Source organism: Ruditapes philippinarum, unplaced genomic scaffold, assembly GCF_026571515.1.
Source record: "Ruditapes philippinarum isolate M1 unplaced genomic scaffold, ASM2657151v2 ctg4298_1_1_1_1, whole genome shotgun sequence".
Lineage (NCBI taxonomy): Eukaryota > Metazoa > Mollusca > Bivalvia > Venerida > Veneridae > Ruditapes > Ruditapes philippinarum.
The window spans coordinates 53,191-81,125 of NW_026864615.1; the positions used below are offsets into that span (position 1 = coordinate 53,191).

The 27,935-nt window shown below is 30.5% G+C and overlaps 1 protein-coding gene across 3 annotated transcripts in view; it reads right to left on the minus strand.

The window, feature by feature from the left end:
• Positions 1-27,490, minus strand: part of LOC132726265 (filamin A-interacting protein 1-like) — a 70,855-nt gene extending 43,365 nt beyond the window's left edge. Inside the window, exon 1 of one of the 3 annotated variants that reach the window (XM_060711552.1) lies at positions 27,261-27,490. In XM_060711552.1, the coding sequence (XP_060567535.1) occupies positions 27,261-27,475 (215 nt within the window). In that variant the 5' untranslated portion in view covers positions 27,476-27,490. Of the gene's footprint in view, positions 1-4,224; positions 4,318-12,616; positions 13,001-27,260 lie in introns of those variants that run through there. The other 2 variants (XM_060711554.1, XM_060711555.1) reach the window with 2 other exon arrangements.
• Positions 27,491-27,935: the final 445 nt, after the last annotated feature.

The following is a 27,935-nucleotide window of genomic DNA, read 5'->3' on the forward strand; positions in this document are numbered from 1 at the left end:
TAATTTCTGTTCTTACATAATCTCCACATGAAACCCGAGAGTCAACATTTACTGCATTGGGTAATGTAATAAACTATCATCTGTCAATTTATATCATTTCTTAAAAGGCAGGTCATAAATTTCAATGAAATATTTTTATCAAAGGTAAATATGAATTTAAAAAAAAAAAAAAAAAAAAAATTAAAAACACTGTTACTGTACACTATCTCGTAAAAAAACTCCTTAAAGTATGATTTTCTATCCCACATATACTATGAAACAATCTGTCAATCTGAATGGCAGTATAAAATTTTTTAGAACAATTTTAAAGATGACTTTACGTAAACTGATCTCTGGTAGAAAATTTTTGTAATAGGAAGCCCTCTTAAGGAGTCAAGTATCTTCAAATTTAACAACAATGCAAACTTTGCGGCTGGAAAAGGTGATCTTGTAAGCCATCGTAAATTCAGCGTTTATTGGCACATTGTACTGACATCGAGTACTAAGATTAATTTCCAAGAGTTTTGAACTTCTTCAAACAAACTTTTATCAATTTTAAATCTTAAATTATTGTGAAAATATATTGACTTTAAAACCACTTTAACACTCAAGCATTAGTTTTCCAATTAGTTTTAAGTATTTGAATAAATTTTATTGAAGGAAGCATTTTAACCGAAGTCAATTTATATATTTAGATGTAATATTTCATGGTAAATGTAAATATAAATTGAGACATCAAGATTAAAAATCTCCATCTATCACAGAATTTTAGAGTTTACTTTAAAAATAACAACAATTTGTTACAAATGCAATTTAACCCTGTCTTTTTCTAGTTATTAATATTCAAGTATTACAATAAATATTTTCACATTCTTTGTCCAAAAACTGTCTGACAACGTGTAATTCATTATTCATTTTTATATGATCCAATAATCTTAATTCAGTTTTTCAACAATTTAATAAGAAGCAGTTTTTAACACTGACTGTTTTCACTGGAAATATCCAAAACAATTAAAATTCATAATTCTTATAATTGAAATTTTCAAAAACACACAAAAAAAACAATGACAGAATTTGATATAGTCTGTAATATATTCATGGAAATCTATCTCTGATTAAAGAAAGTACAAGTTCCAAGTCATCGATTAATCACAATGTCTCTACTCAGCTTACAGACAGTTCCATAATAAACAACACTTCATGGAAACAAACATTTTCAGCTGTTCTTAGTAAATCATCCATTGACTCGTCTAGTTAAAGTGCTTTCAGATTGACAAAATCATTAAAGCTATTTCCAGGTAAAACCTAATCATCATCATCCAAGATCGAATTCCATACTTCAAATATTTTCTTTTCCTATCTAAGTGTCCAAAGTGGATCAAATATAAGCAATCAATTGATTTTTCCACCGGTAACAACAAATGATTATGGCGCAAATGGATATTAAAAATGTAATAAACAAGAAAATTTTGTCCTCAGGTCTATTGTTGATTTTGTCAGTTATTACAATTTAGGACTCCAAAAGTTTGTCCCAAAGGTGCAATAAAAAAAGGAAATCAATTTACAAGTTGTAATAACTTGTCAGTAATAAATAGGATTTCAGCAAATTGTTACAATCCATCATCATGTTCATAGAGGATATTTTGCATTTATGTCATAATTAAGGAATTCCTTTTTCAAATTTACAACGCTGTTTCTTTCAAAGGTAATGTGACAACATGTAATAGCAGTTAAACTGTACCCTGATCCACATCCCCCAAATATAACACTTTTAAGTTTGATGATACAAGGATATTGGTTTAAGTAATAAAGCCTCATTAATTGATTAACATTAGAGATTTTAGATTGCCATATATATTAATTAACATTACAGACAAAACAAGTTTTGTAACTCAAGGCTTAATTACATTACAGACATTATTTTAATAACCATGCAATAACATCGGTTACCCATGTCTTTTAAATTACAAGTTACGTTACATTGGTAAACAAGCCATTACTTTAAGTAAACATGATGATGCCTAAAAATTACAGACAAGTTTAGTCAAGATTCCTAAAAAATACAGAAAAGTTTGGTAGCACGATGCCAAAACATTACTTTTGTAACCATGTCTTAAGATTTCAGACAAGTTTGATAACTTATAATGCTTACAGATTAAAGCCAAGTTTGGTTACCATATAAGTTTGGTTACTATTCCTACAAATTAAAGACAAGTTTGGTTACTAATCTTATAGATTACAAACAAGTTTGGTAACTTAATTAAAAAAGATATGCCTGATTACAAGAAACATTAAGTTTATAGTTAAGTTTATGCTATATAACTTTGCATACAGATTAAAGACCATGCCTACAGTTTAAGACAACTTCAGTAACTATTCTTACAGATTACAAACAAGTTTGGTAACGAGATGACTCAGATGATAACAGACAAGTTTAGTATAATCCATGCTTTAAAATTATACACTCATTAAGTAAGCATGCAAGTTAGGTAACCATGCCTATAAATAACAGACAAGTTAGACAACCATGCATATTGATAATATAAGACAAGTTTGGTAATAATGATGCCTAAATATTACAGACAATATTTAAAACTATACTTAAGACACAATTACACAATAATTGTTGATGAATCTATCATTAGCTTTAAAATTTATACATTATTTTGAAATATGTTTTATATTCCTTTATAGTCTAACATATAAACAAAATGTAGACAATGAAAGATTAACATTTTGACAGCTAAAACAATACAATGAAAAGGTATTAATTACTAGTATGTTGAAGCTCAAATCTATTAGCAACATTAATGCATGTTCAATCTGTTACCATATCTTATCATACAACTAGTGTCGAAATATGTCTAAAATGCAAAGATAGTAATATAAGAATATTTAAAAATGTGTTACAAATTATTCTAATGGAATATATTATATAACCCCATATAGCTGGTAAAGCTTCGGTCTCACTTACTCCTGGTAGAGCCAAGGACCACCCCTGTAAGTTACTGGGATGATCTGGGACAATCCGGGGTGAAATTATTGTTGCAGTCACACATACCCTGGCAGCACTACGGTATTTCCCAAATTACCACACAGGATGCGCTCCGAACCATCCAGGCAGAGCCCAGGTGAAGCTACGGTTCATGCTGGTGCTTCCCCTGTCATTCCTGGATGACACTGGCAGGCCCAAATTGACACAGGCAGAGCCTCGGTCCATCCAGGCAGAGCCTGGGCAAAGCCCAGGACGATCTCGGCAGAGCTACCCCGGTGGAATGAAAACACGCGAAAATGATAACATTGACTTAATATAATATCTATTGTTTTAGAACAGTAATTCATGATGATATTCTGAATAATCCTTATGCAAGACTGGACAGAAGGGAAATGGGGAAGGGTTGTTATACAAACAAGTGGAATCATCTCAAATTGTAGTGATTATTTTAAAATGAACTGGGCTTTGTCTGGCACTACGGGCGTATCAACTGTAGCTCCATCATCATCCTCCAGGGCTCTGCCGGCATCCTCCGGGGCTCGCCGGCATTCACCAGGGCTCTGCTGGCATTTACAACGGCTCTACTGCCGGCAGAGCAACGGTGCTTCCCTGGTGTAGCCCTGGTCGTTCCAGGCAGAGCTAAGGTGAAGCCAGCAAAGCTATACTTCCCGGACCATCCTGGTGATATCAAATATTTTATTCCATCCAGGGTCGAATGCCGAATGTTCCTGGATCATCCCGACGTTGCCTGCAGAGGTACTGATGAAGTCCCGTTGTTCCCGGTCATTCCCGGATCACCCTGGACGTCCACCAGGGCTCTGCCGGGATGTAAGTGAGACAGTAGCTTAAGTGCTTAAAGATAATTATAAAATCTGGAAATGGAATTTAGTAATTGCCCTTTAAGCTTTCCAGTTTTATATATATAATCATATAATCAATCATAATATTATAAGCATTCAATACTGTGGTAAATAAGTAAAACACAGTGGCGGTATGGCCGGGTTGTCAATGTGGTTTACTAGTAATCTAATGATCAATCGCACCATCAGAGGCAAGTCATTGATCTGTATGTTTCCTTGAGCAAGAAACTTACACTGACATAGTACTGGTTGGTTTTCAAGAGTGTGTCTATCAGCTTATTACTAAGCTTCCCTATACAATCAATTAACTAAAATAAATTATGTATAAACCAAAACAGACAATTGTAGGATATAATTTATGTAACAATTTATCATTAATAAAATACTTACGTTGTGATATTACTAAAGGATATCCATTTATGTTTCAACTGTGGTCGTAAATTTCCAAATCCATCATTTGTTTCAAGCTCCATAATTGTCATAACAGACTACCGTAGTACATCCAAAATTGTCAAGACCTTTAAGTTCTTTTCCTAAATTTTCTACATGCAAACAGTATGTTTCATATGCACATCCCCAGTATATTGACTTAAAAGATAATTCCGAAAGATGTCACTTTAAAAATATGAAAGTCGTTTTGCACTAAAAGTTTTTATCTTTTTAATTAATATAACATTATTACCAATTTATGTGCTTATATATGCAAAAGATATATGGGAAAATTTGGAAAGAAATTTAATCAAATTTTGGTAGATTTTTTTTTCTTATTTATATTATATTACGACTATTAATTCGTAACATTCCTGAAAAATTAGCAAGTACCCAACCATTGGCATGTGACTGACTGTATCAAACATTATCCTTTCCAATCTTATATTTATTAGTTACATGCATGTATATTCTTCCTTTAAACAAAGAACTTTTTATCAAGTATGTGACCACAATCTTCAAGATCTTGTAACTATAACTCAAACGTATTTTGTTTTTTAAATACAAAAATACAAACTGAATTTCTGATTTCAAATCAATAACATTGCAATTTAATATCAATTAAATTCCTAATATTCAAAATATCTACATTTGAAAGTAAAAAAAAATGATAAAGGAATCAACGTTTTATGCTTATATAGTATAGCAAAGATGCAAACTAGTAATATTTAATAAGTCAGAGATAACTGTTTAATGATAAAACAAACTCTCTTTAGATAAATCCATAAAAAAGCAGTTTATGGTTTAAACCACACAAGTTTTCCTTACAATCAAATTTTATTATTAAAAAAAAAATCACTAACATGAAAAAAACAAACACCAAAACATCTATTAAAGATCACAATGTAGACTTAATGTTTCCCTTTCTTTATGAGGGTATTATCTTTAAAACATTCCTGCCCTTACAATCTTGAATCTTTAATGGGAGATTCATCAGTCAGTCAGTAGGGGGAAGTCGAGTCGGTGACATAACTTACAACAATCTTCTCATTAACCGTTGTCTGGTTTCAACAATGTCACACAATTCTAACATGAGGATATCAATCATAAAGCCCTCCAAAGAAAAATATAGTCTTAAAGCAACATGCCTCCAGATTCATGTTTATTTTTCATGAAAATTTTAAAAATGTATTTAACAGTAAGATATTGTGAAGTAACCAAAAGGAAGCAATTTAGACATTATCAATGGCACTTACAACTTGCATTAATTACCAAAACGAGGTCAAAATATACAAAAATTAACCCCTAACTGCATAAGTAACATAAAAGATTATTATAAATACTGAAAAATCAGTCATTCAATCCCCCAAAAAAACATATAAATTATTACTTGAATCTTGAATCTTTTTCTAAAATCTTAGCAAATTTTTCTCAAGTTTGATTTTATTGAAAACTTTTTGGCTGAACTGGAGGCATGCAACTTTAATAAAAAGCAAACACTTATGATCAGCTTATCAATGCATCTATCTTACTGTGCACTGTTCTCTTTTAATCTTAAGATCTCTTAAATCCATCAGATTTTTGGGTCTCCATTATTTAAGTTGATATAATTAGTTCACCAATAATTAATCAATAATTAATCAAATTTTAATCAATTTTTAATCAGTTTTAAAGGAACTCCACTGAGATTCAAAAGCCTAAAACCTAAAATTTGATTTTCCTACATAGATCAAGTGAGGCATTAATAATAACAGAAAAAAAAATATGCATAAGATAATGAAGAAATTTAATATACTCAGAAATGAATTAAAAGTTATATTTTTACGCCATTTAAGACTGAGCCCATTTTGAGTAAAAAGAGTAAAAGCATTGCACCATACTCTTTTCAATTTTTTGGTCGTTTTTCTTTTCTGGAAAAACGGAATAATTTGAGCCAATGATCACAAGTTATTGGTCCATTAATCTGGAAAAATTATTTCCACTTCCTTCATGTCAAAAAGCATCAGTGGAGTCCCTTTATTTAATTGATAAGCATTTTTTTAGCCAGTCTGCTGATTTATAATTATACTTATCACAAAGTAATGTTAGTATCCTCAATTTATGCACAGATCAAGCTGAATACCTGCAATACGACAAGACCAGCTACAATCATTTCCTAGAACACTACATATTTGAAACATGCAATGTTGCAAATCTTTGATCAATTTTCCACTATGTAAACAAATTTTAAACAATTGTTAATAATGTGATTATATTTACTTTAGACACATGTTATTTATAATATCTGTACTCTGTTATTTCCAGTAAAACAATTAAGAATTCCTGGAAAAAATATAAGTTGGCTGTAACCTTAGTGCAGTAACAGGTTTACTTCTATAAATTTAAATAGGAGTTTAACCCATTTCTGCATTAAATATGACAATATCATGCTTAGAAAATCAATCATCTGAACCCCAACCAGTTTAATTAATTATGCCCATTTATTTAATTTACAATTCAAAAACTTTTTTTTCAGAATTAAATGCAAACATTTTAAACTTGGGTTACAGATCAACATAATTGATATCAATTTGTCTGCAAGTCTTTTGAATGACTGATTAAATATTCTATAAAAAGTATTTACACAGCAATCCTGGCAAATTGTTTTAGTAAAATGCTTACTGTCACAAAAGACTATTGCATATGTAAAGAAAGACAACTCCATTTTGATCTTAGTCACATAACTTTAAAGTTACTTCCCTTCAATTTAATACACGTAGTAATTTTTGTATTAGTGAAATTTGTATATGTGAAACTATTACCTTAGAACAAACAAACAACAACAAAAACCAAAAAGCACAAAAACTCAATAACAAAAACAAAAAGAATACAACAAAAACAAACAAAATAATCAAGAATGGAAACACCTTTTTAAATTTACAAATTTATTACTGCGAATATTTCATAATTCATACTGTAAAATGATACTAAAATCAATGATGAAATAATTGACATTTTTAAACATCACATTCAGTAAGTTTAAATCATCCATTACAATATGATTTTGTTAAAAATGATATGAACATACACACTAGTGTATTATATTTGTTGAAATCAATATCTTTAGTTTTACTATTAAATCAAATGACAATTTGGACCAGAGGCTGTAATCAGGACAACAATCACATAGGGGAAATAATTAATTCCATAAAAATCCATGCCAGTAATATGTTAACATCATGACCAGGAAAACATTATAAAATGATTTTATGTATTAAGTTTTTAATAAGCCATTGAACCAGAAATTTCCATGAAAAGCTGGGAAAATTAGATTTTGCAGCTTATAGACTAATGGCCCTATGAAAATGAAGATCTCAAAGACATTGTTTAGTTTCAAGTGAATTGTAACCCTTAGACTCAGTGTTTAAATGAGTAATGAAGCTGCACCAAACATTTAACTGCACAAAACAAACATTTTACTGAGTGTTTTGTCATTAAGTTCAAATTCAGGTGCTGGCACTGGGTACTATTCTTTTTAACAATCCTGCTAAAAACTGGAGAACTAGTTGCCATAACTCAATATAAAGCTATACTGTATTAATTTTGAAGACACAGGTTATCGGCATGGGACCTGCAAGCCCTACCCCCAGGGAACCCTCAGTACTACCCAAATATCCTCCAATCCATTCAAAATATATGTCAATATATATAATATCAAACAATTCTAACAAAAAGTGTATTACTGATACTATTAACTAAAATAATATGATAAGTGTTTTTGAAAAGATACATATACTGCAATGCATAATTATGACCTCTTCATAAGTGACAATTACCTTTCCTAAAGCTACAGTCTCACTGACATCCCGGCAGAGCCCCGTTAGATGTCCAGGGTGATCCGGGAACGACCGGGGTACAACTGGGAACAACCGGGTACATCCGTCAACACTGCCGGCAACGTCCGGGATGATCGGGAACATCCGACATTCGACCCCAGATGGAATAAAATATCATCCGGTGGTCTGGGATGATCCGGGAAGTATAGTTCTGCCGGCTTCATCCTTGCTCTGCAAGGACCAACCAGGGTTACACCGGGAAAGCACCGTAGCTTTGCCTGCACAAACCGGAGATGATCCGTGGTATGATATAGCCGGTAGAGCTACGGTAGAGACCCGGTGAATGCTGGAAGAGCCCCAGTGAATACCGGCAGAGCCCCGGAGGATAGCCGCAGAGCCCCAGAGGATGCCAGCAGAGCCCCGATGGAGCTATGATTGATCCCGGTAAAGCCCGATCAAAGCCCTGTTCATTTCAAAAGAATCACGACAATTTGCGATGATTGCACTTGTTTGTATTAAAACGCTTCCCATTTCCCTAATCTATCCAGTCTTGCGTAAGGATTTTTCAGAAAATCATCATGAATTACTATTATATTATATTAGATAACTAGAAATGTGTCCATAGGACACGGGTGCCCCCACCGCACCACTGTTCTGTCAATCTTATGAGGTCAAATATTTTTTGAAAATCTTTTACTTAGTAAAGGGCAAGAACTTTACAAATACTGAATAAATCCACAAGCAAACCCTAAGGTGCATAAGTACACATTCTGACCAACATTCTTGTAAACTTTCAGGCCTACAAGTGAAATACTTTTTGAGCTATGCATGAACAAGTTGAAAATTGCAAATTTATACTACTGTAAGTCAAGGTGCAATAACTCTAACAAAACTGAAAAAAATCCACATGCAAAGTCCCAGGTGCATAGCTTCACAGTGATGTGAATCATTATTCCTGTAATTTAGTGATGTTGATCATTATTCCTGTAAAGTTTGTTGATTCTAACTCAAGCACTCAAGGAATAAATAACAACATAATGAAACGGTTTTTACTAAGTCAAGGGAAATAACTCTACAAATACTGGATAAATCCACAAGCGAAACCCCAGTTGCAAAACTAAATATGCAGAGCAACCTTCACATAAGGTTTAATGACTCTATGTCAAATCCTTTTTGAGTTACATGCGACACAATTTGAAAATTGCAAAAAAATTTCTAAGTCAAGGGCAATAACTCTAAAAATACTAAACAAATCCAGACAAAAATACCCAGGTGCACAACTAAACATGCTGATCAATATTGCTGTAAAGTTTCATGACTCTAGGTCAAATACTTTTTGAGTTACATGCGACACAAATTGAAAATTGCAAAATTTTACTAATTCAAGGGCAATAACTCTAAAAATACTAAAAATATCCAGACAAAAATACCCAGGTGCACAACTACACATGCTGATCAACATTCCTGTAAAGTTTCATGACTCTAGGTCAAATACTTTTTGAGTTATGTGCGACACAAGTTGAAAATTGCAAAATTTTACTAAGTCAAGGGCAATAACTTTAAAAATACTAAATATGTCCAGATGAAATTACCCAGGGCAAAAAAATTATGTATCAATGTAATCATTTTTGCGCATTTCAATCCACCGGGGTTCTACCGGGGCTCTGTCTGGATCGACCGGGGCTCTGCCTCGGTCAACCTGGGCTCTTCCGGCGTCATCCGGGAACGACCGTGGAAGCACCGTCATGAACCTGGAGTCTGCCGGGAGTGAGACCGCAGCTTAATGTTGAGAGAACTTGTGAGTCAACCCTTTTGCCAAATATGTTATACCATTGTATTATATATTGTTTTTCATTGTTTTTGGCAATAAAATATGTTTAAATCAAATCAAAAGTGACATACAATCAATGAGTGAATCACATCACAGTGGTGGCTTCTATTTTAAATAAACACTTATTAATTAGCTCATGAATGATTCATAAATGATTAATAAGTTCACTCAAAATAAAGGTATTAGAAATTCATGAAGGAAAAATGGCAGACTTTAAGACTTAAAAATTACATTAGAATTACAATTCAAAATAATTTTACCTTTCTAATAAATTCATATCCATTCACATTCCTTAGCTTTCACTGTCCATTATAATGTTTTCAGTGCAAAGCTATCAGGCCATTTTAACAGGTCATTTTAACCGATGTGTTCAAGAAATATTTTTCATGATTGAATTTGTATTCATTATTGCTGACGATGGTAAGGGGGTAACTAAGTCCAACAGAGTTTAGTTGTCTACCATGTTCAACTGAGTTCATGAACTATTTAAAGTTGATGAGTAGTTCATGAATAATGTTAAGAATAGTTCAGGCATTGTAATGAATAGTTCAGTAATTATTATGAATAGTTCAGAATTAATTAGGAATAGTTCTGGAATTATTATGAATAGTTCATAAATTATTAGGAATAGTGCAGGAATTATTAGGATTAGTTCAGGAATTATTATGATTAGTTAAGGAATTACTAGGAAGAGTTCAGGAATTATTAGGGAATTCAGGAATTATTAAGAATAGTTCAGGAATTATCATAGAGTTCAGGAATTATTATGAATAGTTCAGGAATTATTATGAAGAGTTCAGAGAGTATTATGAAGAGTTCAGGAACTATTATGAATATTTCAGGAATTATTATGAATAGCTCATGAATGATTATGAATATATAGTTCAGGAGTTATTTCTTAAAATGTGTCTTCAGTGCAGTTCTTGAACCTCTGAGTTAATGTTAATTTTAAGCTGTCATAAATAGATGATATTGAATGAGTGTAGTTTAACACTAAATTTATTGAACAAGTTGAATAAAATCATATTATGCAAGCCTCTGGCGAGCATAATATTGTTTTATTCAACGAGTTCAATAAATTTAGTATTAAATCTACACGAATATAATATTCTATTTATCACATATATAAAAAAAGAACAGTAAACTGTTAAAATGAGTAATTTTTCAATGACGCGCCTATAGTGTAACGCAAACATTAGCACGCTTTAACGCTATGTTTCTATATAGCGCAAAATTAATGATGTCACCTCAAAGTGTTATTACACTAAGTGTAATATCGTTTTTATTAATTGGCTTTATTACACTCCTGCGCCTGGGTTTATGTGATAATATTATATCCTAAATGCTCTTAAAGAAGTGGGCAACGTCCTTTATTCTAAATCTGTATGTTTGGTTATGACGACGGAAAAAAGAAAAGAGTGTCATTATATATTTTATTTAAAAAAATCATATTTAAATAGTTCATTGTTGTAATAGTAAGCATTTCAAAGGAATCAATATAAAACTACCCATGATAAACACATTTGACATGATTACTACAATAGGTATTGATCCATGAATACATAAAATAACTTGTCAATTTCCGACAGGTTAATTAACTAGTTCCATGGTAAACATTTACATTATTCCAAATCATATATGATTAACAAAATGTTATATAAATAATTCAACATTATTTAAGTGAAGGCTTCCTTAACAAATATAGCACAAAAAGAACTGGAGATGCATGATGTTTATAACATTTCCAGAGTAACCTAGTAGTATTACGCCCTTAAACCTGCTGAATGTATTATCTTAAAGCAGCATGCCTCCAGATTCATGCTTAATTTCATGAAAATATTGTAATGCGTAAAAAATTCCAACACTTCTGAAACAGATACATGTACTTTATAATTTCTCAAGAGACTTGCTCAATAGGTGTTTCTGTTTTTAAATACAATGCATTTACGTCACACATATATATAGGAAGCCTGAAAATAAACAATAGTCAGATTCAGACCCACAATCCTAAATTGTGCGCTTCAGTGATAATCAGGTTTTTCCCTTAGTCTCCGATTTTTGCGCTTTCGTTAAACTTCGGCGATGTCCGTGAATTATTGTCAATACTTTGCCGACTTGGATTTTCATCGGAGAAATATTTGTGTGAATAAGTGTGTATTTTGCGTTTTAAAATAAATAACTATTGTTTCTTATGTAAGTAGAAAATGCTTCGTCTTTTTTTGTTGATGTACCTCCGGGAATTCAATATGGCGGTATTTTCGCTACTTTTACCCAGGATGCATCAAATCTCGGAAAATCCCGCGACATATGATAACTTGTGTTAACACAATTCCGCCAATACTGTATTTAACTGTGTGACGTCACAGTTTCTTCTCCATCTATATTTATCTTCATGTTTACATGTATATGCAAGACCATATGTCTTTGTAAAAGATAATAAAGCATTCCTTAACAATATATTAATTTAAACAGCTAATTATTAGTAAATGGTGCGCATGCACAACCAATGAATTTGACTTCATTGGAAATTTCTTAACATATCATTCTTTCAATAAATGTCATATTGGCCTGATTTTCATCAAGATAGCTGGTATAACATTGATTCAACAAGTCTCTTATAGAGACAGTTCAACATAAATCTGTATAACCTTTTAACTACAAAGGCAATGATAAAATCTCTACTATGCTGTATAGATATTATACATACCAAATTTCCGCTTCCGTTGGCTCCTCTTCAACGTCCAGGTCTGGGTGTTCATGTGACCCCTGTTCATTTATAACCCTCTCAGGGCTCGACTTCTGTTCCTTTTCAACTGGCTTCATTATAACAATTTACAGTCTTCTGATAAATAATCCTTCAAATCCTGACATTTTTCGTTTCTTAGATAATTTTTTCTCTCTTTTTCTTTGTTTGTTTATTTATTTTTCTTTTCAAGAAACTTAATTTCACATTTGGTTCATCACTAATAAAAGGATAATTATTACAACTCTGCAGTTATTCCGGCATTCAGTACAAAATTATAATTGTTTTCTATAAACAAAATGAAAATGTCATCTAAACTTCTTCAAACAATGATAACTTAATTTCGTGTAATCATTTCAAATCATATATGAGCCGTGTCACAACAAAACCAACATAGTGCGTTTGCGACCAGCATGGATCCAGACCAGCCTGCACATCCGGATCAGGATCCATGCTGTTCGCTTACCAACTCTATAACAAGTGGAGAAACTGATCTGGATCCATGCTAGTCGCAAACGCACTATGTTCAGGTTTTGTCGTGACACGGCTCATATATGTATATATATATATATATACTCCATTTCATGAGTGCTACAATTCTCTGACAGTGTTGGTGTAAATATACCGAACTTTTACGCGTATTAGTCAAATTGTTATTAAACCTAACCCTTTTTATTTGTAGATCAAACACTTATTAATTATTCATATCTAAAGTCAATTTTATTAAATGAAAGCCAAACTAGCCTATCATCAGAGCACACAGAATCCATATAATTCGTACATGCGTCAACATTTCAAACAATGCACTTTTACGTTAAAGAAATTTTTTTTATAACATTTCATAATCTAAACGATATTCAATCATAATGAAAGACTCCTAGTATTCAGAAAAGATAAGTAAATATCCATATAAAAGCTTTCTTTTGTTAGGAACCCCACCATATTGAAACATTAAGTCGCAAGTAAACAGGAAATTTTAAAATTCAAAATCTTAATTTTTATAGTCAAAGAACCCCGGTTAGTAGAAACACACATGCAACGCTTAAAGTAAACCTTTCATATTAATCTAAATTTTACACCTTTATTTGATATATATGCAAATATTTCTAAATCAGTTTTATTCATAATTTATTCAATGGCTTTCATAGCATGAATGTCTTACCAATCATTTGAACATTTTGATTTGATGTAGAATTTAAATGCCAGAGTACTTTTGTTTAGTGAAAAGTAAAATATTTTATTATTATATATAACTAGATAAAGGTTGAAGAAAAAATCAATTAAAATATCAATTTGATGCCATGATTAAAATATAACCATAAATATTTAACTTTATGGATTTCTTTTTCAACAGATTCTTTTTCTTAATATAGGTAATCAATCAAAAAGCTATTAATTTTACATTAGTCACATGATTTATGAAATTGAATACCATCCCTTGAAACTGTTTAATCATTAAAACTCTTTAGGAAATGAAAAAGAAAACCAAACGTGTTCTTATCCAAAATACATTCATTTAGTCCCACTTTTAAGTAATCAAGCATCTGAATGACTTTGATGGAGACAAGCATCTTCTGATATTACTTATGAGCTATGAACAGTATTTGAATGAGCTATTATCTCTCAAAGCCAATTTAGTGCCTTATAGTGCCAGGTATTAATTTTTTTTTTAATAAAGTGATATTATCCCCTTTGATGACAATTAATGGTGGCTGGTAACGTAACATCTATTTTAAAGCCCGCTAGCAATTTACACTCAGTTTATAAAAAGGCATTGGCAACTTTTAAATCTGCAAGATTTTATGCCGAAATTGTATAAAATATCGCGGCTAATAGAAATTGGAGTTTTTTGTGTCACAAAAAGAAATTATGACATTTTCTGTCTACATGGCAAACATATGCTTGTAACTTTAGGTAGACGAATGTGGCCATTTTAGTCCGCGATATTTTGTTTAATGTGTTACCTTGTTTATGCTGGGAAATGTCTCTTTTTAAAAGTCGAGGCTGAAAATTGCTATTTCTCGCAGCGATATTTTATGAGGCTGTAGTTGAGAAACAAAAAGTCACGGCCTATAATTTTTCCCCTTAACTTTTTGTAGAATTTTTACATCACATGCAAAAGATGTCGTAGATTTCTATCTGTTCCTTGACTTTTTATAGACAATGTGGGATAAAATGTAGAGTCAAACCATGGACTCTATATACTGGCTACTGGAGTCAAAATGTTCCGTGCAGCTTTAAAAGATCAAGGTTTATACGTTCCCGCAACATTTTGTATGATTTTGGCAGAAAATCTTTCGGGTTTGTATACAAGTTGCCCGTAACAATTTTTATGATAAACAATAAAATTTCTTGAGGGTTTTAATGCTGCAACTGGCCACCATATATGACCAAGTTAATCAAAAATCACCTGGTATCAAAATTTACTTTATCAGCATAAATTGTATACCAGTAATTAATTAATTAATATTTTAATTCATAATATATTTTAGCTATAATGTAGATCATTCAACAATTTTCAGGGGAAACCTTTAAAGATTTTGAATTTACAATTATTTCATTCTTAATGTAACATTTGATGAAATTAAAGCTGAGACAGGACTGACAGTTTGTCTTTCTAACAATTAAAGTACACATCATGTTGAAATATTCCTTTCTGTCCTTATATAATAAACCTAGAATTTATAATAATACTCACTATGCAATGTTTCATGTTTTTGTGAGAGAAAAGATAATTTTGAAAGAATAATAAATCCAAATTTTTATAACAAATAAACACTAATCTTCCTAATGCACTGAATTTATTCAAAATCTTATTAACAACCCTAGCATTTGATTTTTCAATTAACATGTCCAGAAATTAAATTTAGCGGAAAAATGTCAAGCAAATTTTGCCAACTGCCTTTTTTTATTTATTTTAAAATTAACATCCACCTGCACTATTTACTTCAATTAAATTCTACCAAACAGTAGACAAAGTAAAAAAAAACTCTTCAGTTATTTGTCAAAACCCATTAATCAAATATTTCCCTTCACAATAAACCCACACTTCTGAAGAATCCATGTCAGTTGGCATTTATTTTCTATTTACTCTGTTCCATAAACCTATGACAATATCAAAATAATCTCTATTTTAAAATCAATAAAATTGAGTGTTTTAATTTACAGAATTAAAGTGTTTATTTCACAGTATGACATCTAAAAGAATGGTTAGCTTTCATTCTTCAGGCATTAAAATCCTATAAAACCAATTAATTTAATTGTGGTTTAATTTAAGGCAGCAAATAAAAGTTTTGGAGACTTTGGTTCCTTTAACAATGGAAGGAGTTGTTAAAAACCCTCCCGGGTGAGAAGTATTACACAATATTTTCACTTAAAGTAATGTACTATACATGTATATCAATAGTCATATGCTACACAGTGAGTGTCATAATGTTTCGATTATACGAAAAGATAAACATTTTTAGACCAGTGTTATAATAAATGAATCTTATTATATAATAAACTGTATAATAATAATAATAATATTGGTTCTTTCCCAGGCTTTTTAAGTCTGCGGTGACTCTGGAACACAACAACAAAGTTTTACCGTAACTTTTAATTGCAACCTCTTACAGTGGATTCTGTGGCCAATTTGGTCAACAGCATTATTATTATTATTTAAGTTTGAATGTTACAGGCAACCGAAAGCACAAGATTTTTCTGACGAGTTTGCATCTTTGAGATTATTCAAAGATTATTAAACTATGAAATTTGTTCATATGAAAGATCTTTGACTATATATACTCAACATCAGCTAAAATGGAGCCCGGTGCATTATTATTATGTTATGAAAAAAAACATTCTTACATCATTTTTTTGAATTTCTTAAAGGCACATTAAGCCTCAGAAATGGGAATGATTTTTTCCTTTGAAGAAAACGCAAACTTGCATTTTGAAATGTTTTCTAATTCTTTTTTTTATTATAGAGAGTGTGGTTGATTGTTATCAAGTATAAAAAAAAGGCCTTGAATTAGAAAACAATTTGTCATAAAAGTAGCAAAACATAAACTTAATGGTAATTTTGTCTTTTTTGATTCACACAAAATATTACACTTAACAGTATGTTTTAAACTTACTCTTGAATTCAAAATAAATATTACATGAAAACCATAAAAATCATTTTAATATACAGCACCAACATAACTTTAACATAAATAAAACTATAAAATCTAACTTCAGAGTTCAATCAATTAAAAATGTCACCTATTTAAAACTTTAAACCAGGACACACCAGTTCTGCTCGATAACTAAATTTATCTTGTACCCTCCTCTAAGAATAATAAACAAAATTAAATTTAAACACCAACTGGGGAATAATTAAAACATTATAAAGTCCATAGGCGACACTGAATGATTTATCTCCGGAATGTCTTTAACAAAATAAAACTGACTCTGGATCATTATATTATTTATCAACTCTGCTAACTTATACAAATTAATCAATACACTGTATTGAATCCAAATTGTCCCAAATTATAATAAAAAAATTCCTCCCATGATAATCCGAAAGTAAATAATGAATACACATAATGAAATATTGATTAGGTTGATAAATTAATGTTTAATTTATTTATATTAATTTTAAGCAATAAGTATAGAAACAGAAAATAAAATATCCAAATCTGAATGAAACCTTATGGGCAATAAACTGTGAGACTTCGGAAAAAAGGAATGGCCCAATTTTATGGTGATAAAAGAAATGGCTAAATTAGAAATAAAGGAGATCTTGGCAAACAATTTTGTTCAAATTAACACAGACAGGGCACGTCTTATCATTTGCACCTCAAACCAAATATTGACTCAAAAAAGTGAACAAAAGAATTCCACCGAACAAAAAAGTATGATAATCCTTCGTTACCAGGAGATTATCACCACCACCTCTCAATGTACACCTCTCTAGCGGTACCTAATGTTCAGATGATATTTAACAAGTATTCCGTCCATGATCAATCAGTTCATTCTTACCCTTACAATGACGCAAATAAGCTATGTAAATCATACAATGTAAACACATTATGTAAGCAAAAGCTTCTGATTTTAACAGTACTGTTTTAAAAATGTTCAAATTTTTTTTTTCGTTATCTCATTGAAGGGAAAATCTTAAATAAATATTGATATGAAGTTATAATACAAACTTAAATTCAGAAATTACCTTGACCATTAAAATGTTTCTTTTTTATTTATTGGATTTATTTTTTGACCAAAGGCTTTGGTTTTTTACTGAGACTGTCAGACTTCAAATGATAAATACTATAATATAGCCTTGACCTTAGTGTCTGTAACAACCTGAGTAATGTCATATGGTAACAACACATTTCGGCCGCTGATATAACCAAACAGTAATTATCTCCCCTGCTAAAAATAGTTGCTTTGGCCGTTAAATAAAAAAACGTTTGTATGGTCTATTGCGGGTGATATTAATATAATGTAAAACATTTGTAATAAATCTCACATAAAAAACATGTACTTAAAATTGTATCATGTAATAAGTGTCATAAGAGCCAGGTATGTTTCTACCTTCATTACTACATATTGAACTGTCATAGCATACTTTAAACATACAAATATTAACCATTGATCCTGAAATAAATGACATTATTCCTTAATATTTAATTTATTGATTGCTCAGTAGGCTAGCTTAGTCAATTCAAAATTTAAATGTACATCATCATACGGTAAGCAAGAGACCTGGCACAGGTCAAAATAAACCATATTTTTATCATGTGTTTTCAAATCTAACAGGATCGACAGTATGAAATTTGATGATTTTTGAAGGCCTATGAATTCAGAACTGATAATTAAATAAATAATGTTTGCATACAGCAACCTTAATTAATATGACATTTTCATTAATTCTAAAAATACCCATTTCTTATGTACTACTGATTTTAATATAAGAGTTAACTACAGATTAAATAGTAAATCACTAAGGGGTATAGCTTAAGTTTATCATTCATTTATATATATAGTCTTGTATCTATTGGCATATCTAACCTAAACACCATACAATAAACTGTACACTTACAATTTGTTTAACCGTCTAGTACGCACTTTTAATATAATATCTTAAACTAATATTATATTTCAAATATTTAATTAAACTTTCTGGTCGAAGTTGCTGAACATATTCTCAAAACTTTTTTCGAATACAATCAAGTACACCATTATAACAAGAGGTGGTTAGGAGTTTCAGATGTGATTTTAAATGTAACCTGTTAATAAATCATAATTATCATACCGCAACCAAATATAGGTAATTGTGCAAAATGATCTGGAAATGCCTACAATATTTAAGTGCAAAAACTTACTAAAATAATAACAAAATAAAAGTAACCCTTCTTCACCATGCAGGATATAAAAATCAAAATTACCTAAAACTGTTTGTCTTGAACAGGTTAGCACTTAAATATAAGGTAAGATATTGATATGATAAACACAAGAAATATTGTAAATTGTAGCAACATTCATAATGGCATTTCTTAAACATTCCACATGGGACACCTATAATACAATATATGGAACACCAATTTTATATGATGCAACAAAATCAAACAATTTGGTGACCAAATTGTAAGCTATTCATCAAGATTTGTTAGTTTAAAGAACTATAAGAGTAGATGCCTGCACATTAAATATCTACTTTAAGCTCTGAGACTTACTGTTATAACTTTATAAAGTCCTTTAAACTATTTCCCATCATCCAGTAATCATCATCAAGTACTATTTACTTTTGTATAAAGACAACTTCTATAGATAATGTTAATATCTTAATTTCAATAAAACACCTCCTATTCTTATCATGCCACTCCTGTCAATTGTTTTCTGGCCATGCACCTTATTTAATTGGTGCAAAATAATTTGTTTCACAAGAACAGTTTGGTCAATTTCTTTTAGAAAGCCCCTTAATCAGTCTTCCAAGACCATTATTGTCTTCATTGACATGTTTGACTGTATCCATAGATTATTTAATAATCCATGGATACAGTAAAACATGTTAATGAGGACAATTTATTCAAATATTATAAATAGCTCATACAGAAAACATAGAAGATCTCATTGCAGGCATTATTTTGAGGCCATGTTTATTTTTCTGTTGGAGGCGGGATTATTAGGATTGAGGTAGGATTTTAACTGATCGAATTTATAATGAAATATCAAACTCATTGTCTGGATGACTAAGTTAAACAAACAGATCATTTCTAACAAAGATATTTAACTTATTGCACTTTTATGACTGCTACATTATGAAATCTATGGTAATTGCCAAATTCAATATTTTATATTAAATAAAAGTATTTATATAAACACTAGCCGGATGACTGGCAATATGGTACTTGACAAAATAGCTTGTCTATAGTTACTAAAACCAAGTTTTCAAGTATTAATTTGGTTCTAATTTGGTAATATTCTTCAAGGCAAAATGAAAAGTAGAAAAAAAATGTATGCTGTGTTGAAACAAATCAATACATTTACTGAATATTTTGTGTTAATTTAACATAGATAAAAAGTACTTTTTTTAAATGAAAAGGGAGATAAAAGCTGCATAAACAGAGGCATAATATTTAAGGATAAATTATTTAAACCATGTGAAGTTGAATCTTAATTTACCATTTTTAGGTCTTCACAGATCCTAATCAAACATTAGGTATATTCTGCCAACATAAGCAATATTTGACATTTCTCATAAAGTTATAAAATATCATGAGTTATAACGATGCATTTTATTATGATTTTTTTCAAAAAGGAAGAATTTAAGAAACAGGAAAGTATAAATAAATGTTTACTTTGAGTTTATAAATATAGCAAAACAACAGTTAGGAGAAAAATGATTTTCAAGCCTGCTTACTTATCAGTTTTCAGTAGGCGCAGATGATTCAGATTAAGTTAATATTGATGCTTACAGATCAGTATTCAGTACAGTTACAGATGATTAAGTTAATATTGATGCTTACAGATCAGTTTCAGTAGTTACAGATGATTCAGATTAAGTTAATATTGATGCTTATACAGATCAGTTTTCAGTAGTTACAGATAATTCAGATTACATTAATATTGATGCTTACAGATCAGTTTTCAGTAGTTACAGATAATTCAGATTACATTAATATTGATGCTTACAGATCAGTTTTCAGTAGTTACAGATAATTCAGATTAAGTTAATATTGATGCTTACAGATCAGTTTTCAGTAGTTACAAATGATTCAGATTACATTAATATTGATGCTTACAGATCAGTTTTCAGTAGTTACAAATGATTCAGATTACATTAAAATTGATGCTTACAGATCAGTTTTCAGTTAAGTTACAGATGATACAGATAAGGTAAATATTAATGATTTTAAGTATACAGTACTTACATATAAGTTTTCAATAGTTACAGATGATTCTTGAAGATTTAGTTAATAATTACTTAATAATAATGTCTTTTTCAAGCCTGCTTACAAATAAGTTTTCAATATTACAGATGATTGAATTAAGTTAATATTAATAAATTTTAAGCATACTAGTAATTATTACATATCAGTTTTCAATAGTTACAGATGATTCAGATTAAGTAAATATGGTTATTTAAGTCTACTTACATATCAGCTGTTATAGATACAGATGACTGACTGCCTGGTTCTTTTAAGACCAGTCTGTTCCATCTCTTTGCTTGAAGTCCGTTTAAACATGTTAAATGATATACTTGAAAATTTTTTGTATATCACACGAAATATTCCTTAATCCTTTCCGCTAATTAAGTTCTTTCCCTGTATCTTAATTCCACTTATTTATGTGTCAGGATTATTTATTTGACTGCAGCATTGTCAGTTAATGTGACATTATAATTGGTCCTCATTATAAATTTAAGTGATAATCCAAGAATATAACGATATCAACAAATTTATGTGTATCAATCTATATTTTCTGCATTCAAAAATTTATTTTTAGTTTTTTTTTTAAGTCAACACATCAAAATGATATATCACCTTTATAACTTAACACTGTTTTTCCTTATCAAAAAATCAGAAAAATGAATAATAGTTTTCGTCTCCAAAAAATCATGAATATCATGTATCGCCCATATAATACATATATGTTTTCTTCTTACCTTAAAATTTCAATACAAAATCAGAAAATTGTTGTAACCTTGAGAAAAAACTCCAAAGGTAACATTAATGTGCCACAGTCTTTTCTTTTAATTTTTTGAAGAAAAATTAATGTCACTTTTAATGTTTTCAAAAAGGCATTAAAATGTCATAAAATTAACAAATAATTGCAGAAACTATCAGTCCAGATATCTGTAACTTTCAAATGACTTGTAAAATTCAAAGATTCCCAATTAAGATACAAATATAATTGGTCAGGGGGAGAGTAAGTTAAGATACTGTATTCAATGGTTTATTTGCTTAAAATATTACATTTTAATCTTGACCTTTGATATTTTTCAAACAGATCTTATTTAAAAAGTAACAAATATTTAAGTTTTAGTAATAACAAAATGTAGACAGGTAGATTTGAAATGATTAAATACCAGTCTTTTTTCCCAATAACTTATGCAGGTGGCTTTAACTTATATTTAAAGACATTTTTATGTAATGTAATTTTTTCATTTCAGATAAAGAAAAATGAAGGTGTTAAGATAAATTATGATTAATTAAGAACAGTGCTTGGGTAAAATTAATGACAAGCAGTCATCAATTTAAATTAGAAAATTTAATGTATGTATTGAACAAAATTTAATGATTTTATTTTTTTTCAACAAATCTGACCACTGATTACCAATACATCATTATAACCAGTAAATATGAAATACTTTCATCACTTCAGTATCTCGATCAAGACGAAACATTTAATTTTTTTAATTTGACTGAAATGTCCTTGTCATTTCTTAAGAGTAACTCTTTCTTTCAATTAAGAATAGTGCTTGGGTAAAATTAATGACAAGCAGTTATCAACTAAAATTAGAAAATGAAATATATGTATTGAACAAAAGAAATACTTTCATCATTTCAGTAGCTAAAATCAAGATGAAACATTTAATTTTTCAATTTAATCAAAATGTCCTTGTTATTTCTTAATTGTAACTCTTTCTTTCTCTTTTTCTTTCTTTCTTTCTTTCTTTCTTTCTTTCTTTCTTTCTTTCTTTCTTCCTTCCTTTCTCTTTCTTTCTTTCTTTCTTTCTTTCTTTCCTTCTTTTTTTCTTTCGGTTTTAAGACAGTCTTTTTAAGGTAATATGGCAACTTCCTAGCTTTACTGATGGAGGAAGACCTCACGGTGACCCTCCGTACATTATTTTAGACACATAAGTAAGCAGGCGTTAAGTTAAGAAACAATCATATAACAAATCCTATGCACTTATTTAAGATTTAATTAGCCACAGTTTTTTTATTTAAACATATGTTTATTCAGATATACACATGTTAATATATGTTATTATACAGTCAAACTATGCACAATGCCATCCAAAGGAGACCAAAGCTGCCCTTTAAAGACAAGTGGCCTTTATTTGGAGGTTATTCTGTTCTATTCTGTTGTTTATGAACAAAGTGTTCTTGAAAACTGGCCATGATTTACAGGGTCATCTTTATTGGAGGTGGTCTTTAAAACAGGTTTATCTGTATATAAGAAGTTATCATACTGGATGCTTCTAGCACTAGATACAGTTGCAGACACTATTAGCAATAGAAAGTTATGTCCACAATGTAATTTCAATGTTCCAAATTGAAGTCATATAATAAAACCAGGTGTCTTCAAATGACTAAATTTAGTCAAATAGCTTAATATATTATATAAGGTTAATGTCAGTTAATTTAGTCTTTAATCTTGTTACCCTTTTCGTAAATGTGTTCTTGTTCTTCTTTGATTCTGGGTCAAAAGTTAAGGTGAATAACTTTACTTATCTCACTAAAATATCATTTCTGATAATAACTCTTTGTCAAGTTAAAAGACACTGTAATGTTAATTATAATTTTTTATTAGTTTAATCTCAAATTTTCATATCATTGTCATTAACTGAAATGATATTGCTAGAGCAATGCTGGAAGCCTAAGAAATTTGGTTGGTATTCAGTTACAGATCTATTAATCAATTCTAAAGGAGACAGCTGAAAAAATAAACATAGAGTCTACATGACTTTTCGAAAAATGACATGATAAGAAAAGTTAGAGGAGAAAGCAATATTTCATAAAGTTATTAACATATGTTTGCTGGGTCCATTTGTATATATGTTTTATTGGCAAATAAAAAAATACGCATTTGAAAACTTTGTCTTCAAATGATAATAATCAAGGACATACAGTTAAGGAATACCAAGGGAGCCAACTCAAACTTAACAAATAGTTCTCAATTATTCAAAGGTTACGTACCTTGCAACTCACAAATGAACTTATTACTTTAGTAGGGAATCGTTGGCATAGTGTGATAAAAGAAGCATTCAGATTATTGGGCCCGTTTTATATGTAGATGCTGATAATTTTTGTTTCAAAATAGCTATTTTTTACCTTACTGAAGTTAAGATCTTGTTACAATCAAAACATTTAATAATTTAATAGACGTTAATGCAACTCGCCGCTCAATTTTCAGCCACTCATCTTAATATGAACTCCATAACTTCAACATTATTTTTTACCAATTTTCAATATTTTGGTACCAAATGGTAGGGAATTGATTATTCTTGAAGGAAATAAAGCTGTCATTACGATCATTTCAAGTTATCAGAAGATGTGTAATCTCAAACTAAATATATATGTATCAATTTTTTATTTTTTGTAGGAAATGAAGGTTATTGAATTAAAAGCATACACCAAATATCAAAACATGTTTCAAATGAAAAATACTGTAACCTATGGTTACAATCAAAACATTAAAAGATGTTAATTTTCCTCAGCTTAGTGTCGATATTTAATTAAAGGGGAACAACTTTTCATATTAAACAACACTACAGTGTTCTACTCTTGCCTTCATATCGGGTTTTAGCCTAAAATTTAGGTTTCCTTATTCAAAAAATATAAACTGCTGCAATTTTATACATCTACTTAAGGCAGCTTCTAGGATTTTCACAAATATAAGATTTTTATTCACAAACTTATTAGAAAATATAAAAAAGAATAGCCACATGTATGTCTCTGAAAAATCTATGTTGCTTATTTTGGCGCACTATTTGTTACAATTTCTAAATACCCTAATGTAGATAATTTACATCGTGTTAACTAAGTACATGTAGGCCTACCTATTTACCTAATAAAACACTATACAGTATATTTTTATTATGATTTGCACGTACGGATCGTGAGCCTAAATTTTCATTCGCCATCCTTTGACAATCTATATACAAATGTACATGTATTCAGATAAAATGGTAGATAAACTGCGGGAAGAGCTAAGTACTAAACTAAAGCCACTACAAGAGACAAGAGCAAATGTCACATAAATATGTCAAACGTCTAACTACCACCGATTTATTTTCTTCAAAGTTGAGTTATCGATTATGTTCCAAATACCAATATGAATTTGAAAAATTCCTCTCGGTAGAGTTAAGGTGACACATTTGAAGATAAAAGGATTTACAAGGATTTCGGGGTGTCTCTGTCATTCAGAAGCTTGTGTCCAATTAAATCTTGGTCACTCTCAGATGAGTATCAAATTGTATCAAAATCTTGTGCTCATAATAGTTGAAACTATTTTTTTGCTTAAATTTACTGTAAAAACAAATAGAGTTATTTAATCATGAAAGTAAGTAATGTGTGTTTTTGATAACATAAGAAAATAGTTCAGTTTTAAAATTTAACTGATGATCATAGTGGCATTACCTCATAAATTCAAATACCCAAAGTGTCACGCCAATGCGAGAAGTTTAAAAGTAGCACGCAAATGTTAACAATTCTACTGGCAACACACTGGTTCTGACAATTCAAAATGCATTACACCAATGCTGACAATTCTAAAAATAGCACATCAATGCTGACAATTCTATTAAAAGTAGCACACCAATGTCGAGAATTCTAAAATTAGCACACCAATGCTGACCATTCTACAGGCAGCAAACTGGTCCTGACAATTCTAAATTATCACACCAATGTATCAATTCTTAAAATAGCACACCAATGCTGACAATTCTAAAGTCAGCAACCAAGTCTGACAATTCTATAGATAGTACACCAATGTTGACAATTCTAAAGGTAGGAAATTTATGATGAAACTTCTAAACTTAGCACAGCAATACTGACAATTTTTAACGTAGCACACTTATGCTAACAATTCTATATATAGTATACCAATGCTAACAATTCTATATATAGTATACCAATGCTAACAATTCTATATATAGTATACCAATGCTGACAATTCTATATATAGTATACCAATGCTAACAATTCTATATATAGTATACCAATGCTGACAATTCTATATATAGTATACCAATGCTAACAATTCTATATATAGTATACCAATGCTAACAATTCTATATATAGTATACCAATGCTAACAATTCTACATGTAGTACACCAATATGCCGACAATTCAAAATGTAGGACATCAATGTCGCCAATTTTAAAAAGAGCACACTAACGCTGACAATTCTAAACTTAGCACACCAATTTTAAAGGAATCACGTCAATAAGCAAACCAGTGCTTACAATGCTAAAGGTAGCAGCCCAGTGATGGCAACTCTGAAGGTATCCTACCAAATTTGACAATTCTACAGGTGTCACCCAATGCTAACAATTTTTAAGCTGACGAACGATTTCGTTAACAAATAAAGCGGGTTGTCTGGCAATAATTAACTATTCTGGTTCACATATATAATTGTTCATTATTCTTAGTTATATACATGCATAGGATATAATTCGATCATTATCATTATTCCTCTTTACTAGTATGGCCGTCTTCTTTTATTTACTTTGTAATTTTTGTGAAATAAAGGTTCTGATGATATACATTATACTTATGACAGCTGGATTGTGCATACTATACTCTTATATTTATTTATTAACTTTTTTAAAGTTTTATTTCTATCTAAGATTAAACGGAAGACAGGTTACATGACGAGCATTGATTTCAGTGTCACACTAATTTTGCGTTTTGTCGTCGGCTGTCATTTTTAGAGAATTTTGATTTATTTGTAGATACATAGCTATTTACATGTAACTTTTAATGATATGCAGAGATCAATTTTAGTGTAGACATTCAGTCTGATATGAATTTATTATAACAGAACCTAGACCCAATATAGCTCTATGAAAATTTGGTTACACTGACATTCATGCAAATATCTACACTACTGCAATAAAATGGCCAAGTGACTAGTAATTTAAGGATTGCTACCGCGTGGGTTCAAACCCTGTCAGGGACATCCCTTTGTTTCCTTGGGCAAGAATAATTAATCGTATTTATATTCATTGCTCAGTACTGGCTGATTCTAGGAGCGGGTTCGATAGTGTTTCAATAAGCTTTTAGCTTCCAACACTATTAGACTAAAATAAATTTGTATAAACTAAAAGAAAACTCACTGCATTATTTTAGTACATTTGTAAATGATGGATAACAAAACTAATTCATTATCAATTATGTCATTTGTACTTACGAAATCACTTTGAGAGAAGGTGTAAAAGAAGGTGTGTATGCTTTTTGTATGTCGAAAACATCTGGCATGCTTCCTCGTCTTAAGTTACGTGTCCGTGGGAGCCCCACATGACCGACTGTGTCCGTTGAACTGGAACGTTTGCGCACTGGTAACCCATTTGGAACAATTGTTCCTATAGATTTTGAGCGGTTTATTCTTGGTTTAGGTGCAGACATAGAAACTTCTGAATGAACTGTCTAGGTAGATGCTGCGTTCAAATAGCCATTTTAGCTAAATAGACTGGCTTCTTTCCTTTGTTTTCTTGTTGAGAGGCCTTGTCGTCTTCAGCAACTATCGTCAAATATCATCCAAGAATACACAATATGAATCAACAGTTTTATATTCCATATTAACGCTTTTGTCATTCTTGTCTTTTACAACAGGATGTGTTACTTTTTTGTTATAATGTGGAATCCTGCCAAAATAAAACAAAATATTGCAAATTATTTCATTTGTTTAAGACAATGTCCAGCGCTTGTTTTGTATTTTATCTAAAGATGACAGGCTGCCAAAGATTGTGTTTCGGCCAAACATAAAGTGGTCATTTACCTCTCCTTTTGGATTAAATGAATTATCAACATTTAATTAAACATTCAAATGGATTAATATATCACAAATACTTAAATGATCTACTTG